Source organism: Lycorma delicatula, chromosome 5, assembly GCF_047948215.1.
Source record: "Lycorma delicatula isolate Av1 chromosome 5, ASM4794821v1, whole genome shotgun sequence".
Taxonomy (NCBI): domain Eukaryota; kingdom Metazoa; phylum Arthropoda; class Insecta; order Hemiptera; family Fulgoridae; genus Lycorma; species Lycorma delicatula.
In genome coordinates this window covers 67,674,554-67,686,818 of record NC_134459.1, presented here as the reverse complement: position 1 = coordinate 67,686,818, position 12,265 = coordinate 67,674,554, and the positions used below count along the sequence as shown (strand labels likewise).

The 12,265-nt window shown below is 27.6% G+C and overlaps 1 protein-coding gene across 1 annotated transcript in view; it reads left to right on the top strand.

Annotated features, from left to right (window-relative positions):
- The window catches only part of Pus1 (Pseudouridine synthase 1), a 50,605-nt gene that overhangs the window by 8,295 nt on the left and 30,045 nt on the right, over positions 1–12,265 (top strand). The window contains exon 2 of the mRNA XM_075366366.1: positions 11,116–11,234. Coding sequence (XP_075222481.1) covers positions 11,156–11,234 — 79 coding nt within the window. The 5' untranslated portion in view covers positions 11,116–11,155. The remainder of the gene's footprint in view (positions 1–11,115; positions 11,235–12,265) is intronic.

The following is a 12,265-nucleotide window of genomic DNA, read 5'->3' as shown; positions in this document are numbered from 1 at the left end:
AGTCCTGTTAATTTTGGAGCAAACAGTTCAAAAGGGTATAATCTTGTATGGTATCTTAAATTATTGTTATAATCAAAAATAGTTTGATATTTTGTAATTAAACTTTTTGTTATTTTTAAAAATGTATTATTAGTAGGGTTTTTGTTTCATTAAAATAATTGTGTCATATTAAAATCTGATAAAACTAATACACCTGTTATTATGTACACTGAAAAATATAATATTTTAATGAAACAATATATAATTGAAAATAACTTTCATTATTCATTTATTTAGATAGCACAGTATTGTGCTCAAATACAGAGATAGAAGAACAATTGCTAACATGTACAGGAACCAAACAGCAACAGTAACAATTGAAGAACATACGAAAGGGAGTCCGACAAGGATGTTCCCTATCTCCGTTACTTTTTAATCTTTATATGGAACTAGCAGATAAGGTATTTTCCTGTACAACACTTGCAAGAATTTAACATTCATGTTAAAGAACAATTTTGATTCGGAGTAACAGTACAAGGTGAAAAGATAAAGATGATACGATTTGCTGATGATATAGTAATTCTAGCCGAGAGTAAAAAGGATTTAGAAGAAAAAATGAACGGCATAGATGAAGTCCTACGCAAGAACTATCGCATGGAAATAAACAAGAACAAAACAAAAGTAATAAAATGTAGTAGAAATAACAAAGATGGATCACTGAATGTGAAAATAGGAGGAGAAAAGATTATGGAGGAAGAAGAATTTTGTTATTTGGGAAGTAGAATTACTAAAGATGGACGAAGCAGGAGCGATATAAAATGCTGAATAGCACATGCTAAATGAGCCTTCAGTAAGAAATATAATTTGTTTACATCAAAAAATTAATTTAAATGTCAGGAAAAGATTTTTGAAAGTGTATCTTTGGAGTGTCGCTTTATATGGAAGTGAAACTTGGACAATCGGAGTATCTGAGAAGAAAAGATTAGAAGCTTTTGAAATGTGGTGCTACAGGAGAATGTTAAAAATCAGATGGGTGGATAAAGTGACAAATGAAGAGGTATTGCGGCAAATAGATGAAGAAAGAAGCATTTGGAAAATATAGTTAAAAGAAGAGACAGACTTATAGGCCACACTATTCCAGGCATCCTGGAATAGTCGCTTTAATATTGGAAGGACAGGTAGAAGGGAAAAATTGTGTAGGCAGGCCACGTTTGGAATATGTAAAACAAATTGTTAGGGATGTAGGATGTAGAGGGTATACTGAAATGAAACGACTAGTACTAGATAGGGAATCTTGGAGAGCTGCATCAAACCAGTCAAATGACTCTAGACAAAAAAAAAAAAAAGCACAGTATTAGTATTTGACTAGCCACGTACAGGCTATTATATGTTTTTATTCTTATTTTAATGAATTGCATATGTATATGTAATTTTAATCTTTTAATCTCTTAATATTTTGTGTTTAATATGTAATTGTATACAAATTTTATATACAACTGATGATGCGGGATCCTGCAAAAGTACTATCGTAAAAATTATAAAGAAACAAAAAATAAAAATAATAAATAAAAAATAAGATAAAGAGTTTTCTTATTTTTGCACTTTGGTGGATTAAGTTGATTTACGTTTTATATATATATATATATATTTTTTTTTTTAAGTGATTCAAAATAAATAGTAAAAATATTCCAGAAGGTCTTTGTGGTGCCTAACTTTCATTAGTATTATAGTTTCTATACTGCTTTACATTTATATTTAATAAAAAATATCAGTCTAATTTGTTATATTTCATTCTATTTCTTTGTTCTGGAAGGCTGTAATAAAATGTTTATTCATATAATGTCAGATGAAAATAAATTAATACAGTACATCTGCACCAAATGATGTATTACCATGTGCAGATTATGTTTTTGAAAAAAAAACTATTGTATCTTTTATACATATTCAGTATGTTGATTTTAGTTAGCATCCAATTTGCTATCATTCAAGCAAATTTTTTCATAGCTTAAATACATTAGATGCTGCTTTTCTACATAAGTAGTTAACTTTAAAAAAGAAACTATTAAGTTTTATATATATATATATATATATATATATATATATATATATATATATATATATATATATTGTATTTTTTATAATCAGAAATGAACTTGAAAACCCAAGCACAGAATTACAAAGTAAATGAAATGACTCCTTATTTTTCTTTCCTTTATTCCAATAGCATTTTCATGGGATCCCGCATCATCAGTTTTATATGAATTATATAAAATTACATATCAAAACATAACAATTTTTTTAGAAAAAATTTAAAGATTAAAATATTAAAATTACTATCGTATATAGAAAACCTGGTCATTTAAATTAAAAAAAAAATGTGGCCATCACAGGACTGGTCGACAAACACTTTGACATATAATAAACAAACATTTCAATGTATATATATATATATACACAAGCACAACCAAGAAGCAACGTGGTATGGTTAACTATAATTCACAGTCTATCTTTACCGTATACTAATCTATACGCGTGTATGGGCATGTATATTGAAAGAGAGAAAGAGAGGGAGAATTATTGTGAATCACTGGCAGTTTTTTCTTCCACCACCCCATCCTCTGCTATTATATATTATACTATACACTGATATATGCGTATATATATTCTCGCTCTCTGCCTTTTTCTCTTTCATATATGTATGCTTAGCGTCTTGTGTTACATTACAGATTTTGATTATGAGTTAGTGATTTTTTTCCCATGTTCCCATGTAATTCGTATGTACAAAAAATTCTGACACAACGCACCTAAAGAAGTTTTCACTAAAATAATTACATATATTTAAATATGATGGCAATTAAGATTTACAAATTAAAATTAACGTTAAAAATAAAATAAGTAGAAGATTTATACCATGTAACCTGCCCAGTCAATGTTACATTACTGAGTAATTTGAAATTATTTACGTACATTCTGATTATATCTATTTTTATGTAAAAACATGCTGCCAACACAGCAACATATGGCATCATGTTTTTACATAAAAATATATCTAATCAGAATGTATGTAAATAATTTCAAATTACTCAGTAATGTGACATTGGCTGGGCAGATTACATGGTATAAATCTTTTACTTATTTTATCTTTAAAGTTAATTTTAATTTGTAGTTCTTAATTGACATCATATTTAAATATATGTAATTATTTTATTTAATTGACTTCATGTTTTCTATATATATAATAGTAATTTTAATTTTAAACTTTTAGTTTTTTCTAAAAAAATTGTTATGTTTTGATATGTAAGTTTATATAATTCATATACAACTGATGATGCGGGATTCCGCGAAAGTGTTACTGGAATAAAGAAAAGAAAAATAAGGTGTCATTTCATTTACGTTGTATTTCTGTAATTGGGTTGTTCAAGCTGTTTTTTTTTTAAATACAATATGTTGGTACAGAGGAATATGGGTCTTATAAGTATTGACTTTAGAAAAGAAAATTTATATATATATATATATACAAGGGCCATTGAATAATAAACAGACAAATAGCTGTTCAGGAAAAATAGTTTATTAAATAAATAAGACAAAAAAAACAATTTTTTTGTCTATTTTTCCATGTAATCCCCGCCAACTTCTCTGTACTTGTCCCATCTTTCTACAAGTCTTCTTATCCCCTCAGCGAAGAATTTTTTACCTTGACCAAGCAGATAAAAATCCAAAGGGGCCAACCCAGGGATGTAAGGAGGATGAGGTAGGAGCTCCCCCACCCACTTTGCCATAGATTCCAGTTCAGTTGTGTTCTATGAGGTCAAGCGTTGTCTTGAAGATGAAGCACGCATTTCTTCTGCCATCCCAGACATTTCCTCTTCAGTGTGGGCTTTTCTTTGTTCTCAATCATGGCTGAATAGTAGAGGCTGTTGATAGTGTATCGCTCCTCCAAGTAATCACAGAAAATCGGACCATGTGCACTACAAAAGATGGTTGATATGATTTTACCAGCCAATGGTTGTGTTTTGAATCTCTTATGGACAGGAGAGTCAGGATGTTTCCACTCATGCTTTGACGCTTGGAATATGGCTCAAAATGATTATCCAGCTTACATAATAGGTTAAAATCTTGTCCAAAAATGCATCATCTTTGTTACTGAAATGATTTTTGAGTTCAATGCAAATGCGAAATCTCTCAACTTGTGATGAATGTTAAGTTCTCTGGAAACCCACCTTGCACAAGCCTTATGGTAATTCAGTTAGTTTTAAATTGTAGAATGAGTTGTGCCAACAATTACTCAATATTTTTGAGTAATTTGTTCAACTGTAAGTCTTCTTGGATAAGTGAATCAGTGTGAGAATCTAATGCCGTGGTCGACTGTGTTACTGGACACCTTGATTGGTACTCGTCAGTCGTGCTTTTGCGGCCACTATTAAACTTTTCAACCCACATGTAAAAACTCGCAGGTTCATGCAACGACTGTCTTATTGTTTGATCATCCGAGAGAATATTTCTGACAATTATACATGTTCTGAAAGTAAAAATCGGGTCACAGAACGCTGTTTTTCAAAATTACTTTCTTTGGGTGGACATGCCATCATAATTAAGACTTTAGAGGTTATTTTTACGTAAATATTAATCAAACAGCTGACCAAAACTCTTTGCAAGGCTGCCAACTATCTATTAACAAAAAGTTTCAATTGCTTGCATTAAGCGCTTCCATTACTAAAAATGTTTGTCTGTTTAATTATTGAATGACTCTCATGTATATATATATATAATATAGTTATATCATTTTATTTATTGTATCTTTCTAATAATTATCTCATAAAAAATATTATTCCATAGCTGCATCTAGAAATTTATGGCTAGCAGTTTTGTGCTTTTGTTTATTACGTTATTTGTTTTGAAAATTTATAAATGAAATTATGTAAAATTTTTGTTTAAAAAAAATTTTGAATCTGGTCAGTACAGTTGAATTTATTGGCAAAAGTTGTAACAACTTGCCTGAATTAATTTTCACTCTGAATCAAGGTTCGTCCTACACAGTCCAGTGCATAATACAGATTCATTTGGATGATAACAGGTTATTAATAACAATCGCCTATGTTAACAGTTAGGCTAAAATAAAAAAGACCCCTATATTTACAAAAGCATTGGATACAGAACCTCTCTTATAAAACAGATTAGATATTGTGAGACAATAACTCTGATATCACAATAATAGAAAAAATATCTGAGATATACAAATTTACTGTCCTAACTGCATTACTTCTATGCAGGAGAATTAGGGTACCGCTTTTCACAAAATAAAGAAGGATATAAAACAACTTAACCACTGAATTCACTTTTGCAAACCATTTCATTGAAACAAATTAAACGTGCACATAAGCAATATTTAAATCTTACTAAAAAACCAAAACTTGAGCTACTTAAAATATTCAAACACATAAAAATAACATAAATTGAACAAACAATTTTAATCTCTACTCATTGAATTAACACCAGTAACACAGATCCTTCAAAACTTAATGTAAAATTAGCACAAAAGTACTCAAGCATTCTCTGAGCAGCCTGAAACTTGATTTAGAACAAAAGGTTGCTTCACCTTAAATAACGTTTTTATAACTTTCATGTTATATGAAAATGTACTATGAATGGTTTAAAGTTGGTTTTACATATTTTTTTAAAGATGGTGTGCATGTCAAGGATACTAAAACAAATTTTTAATACTGTAATACCCCAATACACAACTGAATTAAGTAATTAAATTCTATTTTATAATTAATGATGAAATTTAATCTGTTTTCATTTATATAAGTTTAAGTTTCCTTTATGAAATGAAAAAACCTAATCTCTTTCTTAACTCTGTTAGTGCTATTTTTTAATCTAACCATTATTCATGTAATCCGTAGTATAAGTTTATTTTTGCTTAAATTTGTGTTGTTTTAATTTGTTAGTAGTTCATTTTTTTAAGGTGTTAGTATATAACTGAAATCATTAAGAGTTTTTATAGATATTCTTATTAATTATAATTTGGCTTTCTGATATTTATTTTAGATAAAAGCACAATGTATAATATATGTACGCTTATGTAAGATAAGATATCTGGTTGGGTTTTTTAATCAGTTTTATTATATACTTACTATTCAATAGACTTAAAGATTCCTGAATCTCAATTTATTGGTTGCATTTGTTATCTGATATTGACAGTGTTATTTTTATAAGTTGCATTTGTTATCTGATATTGACAGTGTTATTTTTATTGCTGTTATTATTTTTATTATGATTGAATGGCATCACCCTTAAAAATTTGATGGTATTGGTGAGAATTAACCACATTTTAAACAAGAAAGAAGAATTTTTTATTCATTACTCTGTTAAAATTTAATTTATACTAATTTATGTGAAATACATTAAGATGTGCAAACTTGTTTATAGTTTTCTCTTGGTATGAGTTGTGATGTCTGGAATTTTTATAAAAATGTTCAATGGAGAATGCAGTTTGTGCAAATACCTTCTTATATAAGTACTTAGGCATATTATGTATATTATTTGTAGTATACTTTGTAAAACTCAAATTGTACTGTGTAATTATACCATTATTTGAGTATATGACTCATCAGTGTTAAACCATAGTTTTTTTTAAAGAGAGCAGTGGACATTTTTTATTTTTAAATTCTGTATTGCAGCTTTTGTTTCAAATTTTTTAGCATTATTTGCAGCTTGTATAGTGTTATCTACTAATCCAAAAGATCAGTTCTAATAAGTGGCCGGTAAATAATCTGCAAAATATCTGAGGCACTGTTGTGAAGGTGTAAATTTTAAAAAATTTCACAGATGTGTGTTCAGTATTTTTCCCTTTGGAAGATAATATTTATTTTTATTTTTTTAATGTGTAAGTTACAATCTGTTCAATTAACATTAAGCAACTCCCCTCTACCCAATGAAATGAGGATGATATTTATGACATGTAAATGAGATGTAGTTATGTGCAGACTCAGGCACATCCTAAGATTTGTGGTTAATTGAAACCCAACCACCAAATTACGCTGATATCCACTGTCTAGTATTCAAATCTGTATAAAAGCAATTAAACTTTCTAGTATTTGAACCTCAGAACCCCTTTGGCTTCAAAAAAAGCTGTTAAGCAACTGATTTGCAACAATGAAAGAATATAAAAGATGGATTAAAAGTAATTAGTGAAATATTTATTAATCAAGTTTTAAAGATTTTTTGAATAAATAGATTCGGTTAATATTAGTATATTAATTAGCTAAATCAAAAGAAATTATAAAAAATTGATTTCTTTTGAAGTTAGAAAATCTTTACTTAATAAGTAATTGTATCATTTACATATTTAAGCATGGTTGTTGAGCTTTTCAAGTGTGATACCTTAATAAATAGATAAAATTAAATTTATTTATATATATAAACTGTTTGCTTTCCGCAAAGTCAGTTTGTAGTAAGATATCATTCTTCTAATAATAGCTAATTTTTACTACTTAAAATAGCATCATCTTCTCTTAAAAACAATAAAATATATTTAAAAAATCTTGTGAATTACTAATATAGCTAGTCACTTTGAACTAATAACACAGTGTTCTGTATTTGGTAAAATTTAATAATTATCTAATGTTGAATGCTCTATTTAGTAGATAAAAGTGATGATCTGTTATAAGTAATGAAACGTTGTCATTAGGTGAGAGTTATGACATTATACTAACTTGGTGTAAATAATTTAAAGAAAATAATTCAGATAGCATTTCCACTTGTTTAACAAATACATATATGTTATATACATATTAGTCCTGGTGCCAACTTCCATAACAGAGCGGTAACATGCTTGTTTTTTCCAGTAGGTTCCAAATTCACATCTCTGTTCAGCTAAATTTCACCATTCTGTAATCTTTGAAAGTGACCATTTTAACAAGGATGGAGGCAGCTACATATACATAAATATTTTATTAATAATATTGTTTTTTTTTTTTGGGGGGGAAAATTTGTTTAGCCATTTGAATGTATAGTATGTTTAAAAAAATCCAAGCAAGCTATAAAAACTAAATCCTGTTTTTGAAATCTTCAGCAAATGAATCGCATGAATGAATTGGCCTGATTTATTTGACAATTTTTTTTTAATATTCTAACATAATACATAGCCTTTAAAGTCAGTATCATAAGTGACTAACAGTAATACTTATATATTTTTAATTGCTTAGAAGAAAAAAAATATACTGAAAGACACCATTTTTCCTAGAATGGTACTAAGAATTCAGAAATGATATGTCTATTACTAAACTATGTTAGTCTCTTGGGATTAATTGGTAATTGGTGTTTCAGATAAGAATGTTAATGTTTGGTTAGTGTATTTCATACCATAACTACATGAAAAGTAGGTAATTTAAATTAACTACATCCTACTGCTCATTACTAATGGATAGCATCTCAGTTCCGAGCTCAGGAAATATCTATTTAAAAAGTTTGTTTTTAGATTTTATTTTTCTAATATTACAATAATAATTAAACATTAATTTTACTAGCACCTGGTATGCTAGATTAATTTTAATTTTATTCCCTCCTTTTTTTGTACTAGTATTTAGTATTACAGTCACTCATGAAGAACATAATCCACTTTAGGGCTGAGGGGGGGAACAATATAAGGTTACAATTTGTTTTGAAAGTATGTGAGGAAGAAAAGGTAGGTTATATTTTATTGTTAAGATTATATGCATTGCTGTTATGGTAGCAATGCATATAATCTTGTGATAGTAACTAATATGACAAAGAACATGCAAATATTACAACCACATTTTTAATAGACTGTATTTTTAGCTGGCTCAAATACCTTGGACTGGAGTTGATCCCTCTTAATTCTTTAATTTTATTTCTGATTCAAAATTTTTATTCTGATTTTTATTGATTAAAAACATATATGATTAGCCTGCAATTGAACTTGTGTCATTAATTTATTTTTTATTTTTAGTTTGTATTAAAAATTTTATTTACGTTAATGTAATTTTGCACGTGTAATTATAGAAAGAAGTAAAAATAATTTCATCATTATGTAATAAAATAGAAACATGAAAATAATAATATTTTTTTTTAAATGAAAAATATTGAAATTTTTTTTTATTATTTGAAAAATAATAGTTGCATTACCTAAGTGAGAGAGGGATTAACTTGATTGTGACATTGTGTGGGAGACTGAATGGTTAAAATATCATAATAAACGCTGGTTTCTTCTGTTACAAACTCTTCATAATAGAAGTGTTTCATATTGGAAAGAAAACTTCATTTACTTAGAATAATTGTGTTCTGTTTTATGTAATAGAACTGCTTTTACTTTTTCATGTTATACTACACATTTAACTTGAGTGAATGTATTGCCATCAGAAGTTCCCTGAGTCCTGAAACAAACTTGTGTATGTTTGAACATGCATGTGCATGAAATAAATATTATGGCTTTAACATACAATAATTACATTTTTTTGTTGTATCCTCTACATTAGACTGACTGTTTCTGTGAGTTTTTTTTTAGAATTCATTAGAGAACTTGTGATGAGAATAGAACAGCCTTGTATTGATGGAGTTAAATTTAATTAAAATCTTATAATTTTTATTAATGTTATTCTTCATTTATTACCATTATTTATTTTTTTCAAGTCATGCTAATGATTGCCAGATTCAAAAAAAGAAAGAAAGTTTTCAATTTAATCCTTATGTAATTTTTTTGTGTATGCTAAGGTCTTTACCAAACAGATCGATTTAAATTTTTTATTTTATGTTTCTCTGGTGGTCCCATTGTAAGTTTAAAAAATTTAAATCGATCTGTTTGGTAAAGACCTTAGCATACACAAAAAAATTACATAAGGATTAAATTGAAAACTTTCTTTCTTTTTTTGAATCTGGCAATCATTAGCATGACTTGAAAAAAATAAATAATGGTAATAAATGAAGAATAACATTAATAAAAATTATAAGATTTTAATTAAATTTAACTCCATCAATACAAGGCTGTTCTATTCTCATCACAAGTTCTCTAATGAATTCTAAAAAAAAACTCACAGAAACAGTCAGTCTAATGTAGAGGATACAACAAAAAGTTTCTCTGGTGGTCCCATTGTAAGTTTTTACCAGGTAACTTAAAACTCTAGAAAGTTAGTTAGAAAAATAATACATATTCTGTATTCCAGATAGTCTTGGCTTACACTCATTAGTGGCCTTTTTACATAATTTTTCTGCATGCTTTTTGTTTTGTGTTTGTTTAAATGTAGAGGATTCTTGCCATAACATAAAAATGCTGTGTGTGTATGTGTATATATATATATAGCATTTTTGTGATCATATTGAATTTTTTAAAAAATAAAATGGAGTTTTAAAAATGCATTATTGATTAAAACATTATTCTTTTTCATTTTTTATCTTTACTTTTTGAAGTTGGTGACGAAGCATTTTAATTTGATGCAGACTTCCTAAAAGTCAAAATTAGAAGAAATGAAATGTCTTTTCCTTTTTTACTGTGCATATTTTTTTAAAGAAGTTTTTTATTCTCTTTCAATGAAAATTCTGTATATTTTTTCTGTGCCAGAGGTGTAATCAGGTGAGAACAGTTTTCAGTATTGTGTAATAATAATTTTACCTTCCCTAATTATAGGAATTTTATAAATGTTAAAGCTTTTTTGTTGTTTTACTTCAAGTTAGAAAATGTAATTTTTAAAAATAAGATAGTAAATACGTAAATGGTAAATTAGCTTTATAATTTCCTTCACATAGGTAGATGATAAATGAAATTAAAAAGATAATAAAAACCCTTCAAGAACTTTTTGTTAAATATCTAAAATGCTATAATTTAAGTTTTTTTTATTACTTTTTACTGATATGACAATTCAGTCTAGACCTTTTTTTTGTATTTAAGAAAATATTGAAATAGATTAGGTGTAAAGAGAATGTTTTACTTTCATTACAAATAGAGAATTAAAATATTTAATTCTATGAAAATGGCAGAAAATATTTAAGCAACATCCTTGCCAAAATATTTAAACTTTTATGAAGTCTGTTAGCCTTGTATTCAAATTCTTATAATAAACAAGCCGGTACAGTGGTGACGGGTTAAGTTTTTCATAACTTTCTTTTTTATTTTTATTTCAGTGTAATCAGTACTGTAAAGTTTCTTTACTTACTTTCTAACATGTTTCTCAGTGGACTAAAAATGTCCATTTCTTGCTTACTCCTTTCATCATGCTCTTCTATTCAACTTTATAAGAATGGTATGGATTAGCTTAAATAAATATGAATAAATTCTTTTTACAGTATAAGTATAAATATTATGAATAAATAAATAAAATAGTGATAATGGTTAATATGAGGACTGTATAAACTTTAAATAATTCTAAGATTAAATTTTCTGTTAATTTTTAAATTTATCTTAGTAGGTTTCAATCTTTAGTTATCATCTACTAATTGAGAGATAATGTGCTGTCTTTCAACAGAAGCACATTAATTTATTAATTTACAGTGTTCTTACCTTTTTTCTATGATGTTTATAATGTACAAACATAGAGGTACAAGAAATACTAATCAGAGTTGCTTTATCTGAAAGCAGTAATGTTTACTAAACAGCCAGTAGAACTGAATATCTCTGTATTAAGGGGTCTTTGCATGTGACATACAACACTACATTTGGTTCAATAAAAAAAGCAACAGGGAAACCACTTCATTCATTTTCTCAGTAACCTGGCATGGAGGGCTTAATATTTCAAAAATGGGTATGTAATTTTCAGGAGTGACAAATTTCATTTCAGCTTAAGTACCATTTTGTTTGGTTATGACCTGAAAATATACATAGACTATGTATATTTATTTATTCATATTCATAAAAGTGGTGTAATTTAGCTAATTAACTGTAAAAATGTAAGTTAATAATCTTAATACGATAATCGTTTTTACCTAATTTGTATATTCTCAAACCAGGTAAAAATGAAATTCTAGTAATCTAGTGAGTGATTTGGGAATTTTTGAGAATTTCAAATTATCAACCACAATTATGTTGTGTATGGGTTTTCTAGTGCTTTAGATTGTATTAATTATCAAATTTAGACTGATAAATTGGCTTTCTGTAGTATCAAGGATTTTAGCATTCCTCTTTTATTTGACTGGCAGATGAGGACAGTTAATAATTGTGGTATTCATTCTGATTCGCATAAGATAGAGTATGGGATTCCAGAGAGTTGATCCTTTATAGCTTTTCCATTTTTGTTGGTAAATGATTTATCAGCTTTCAGGTAGAATCTGCAATATG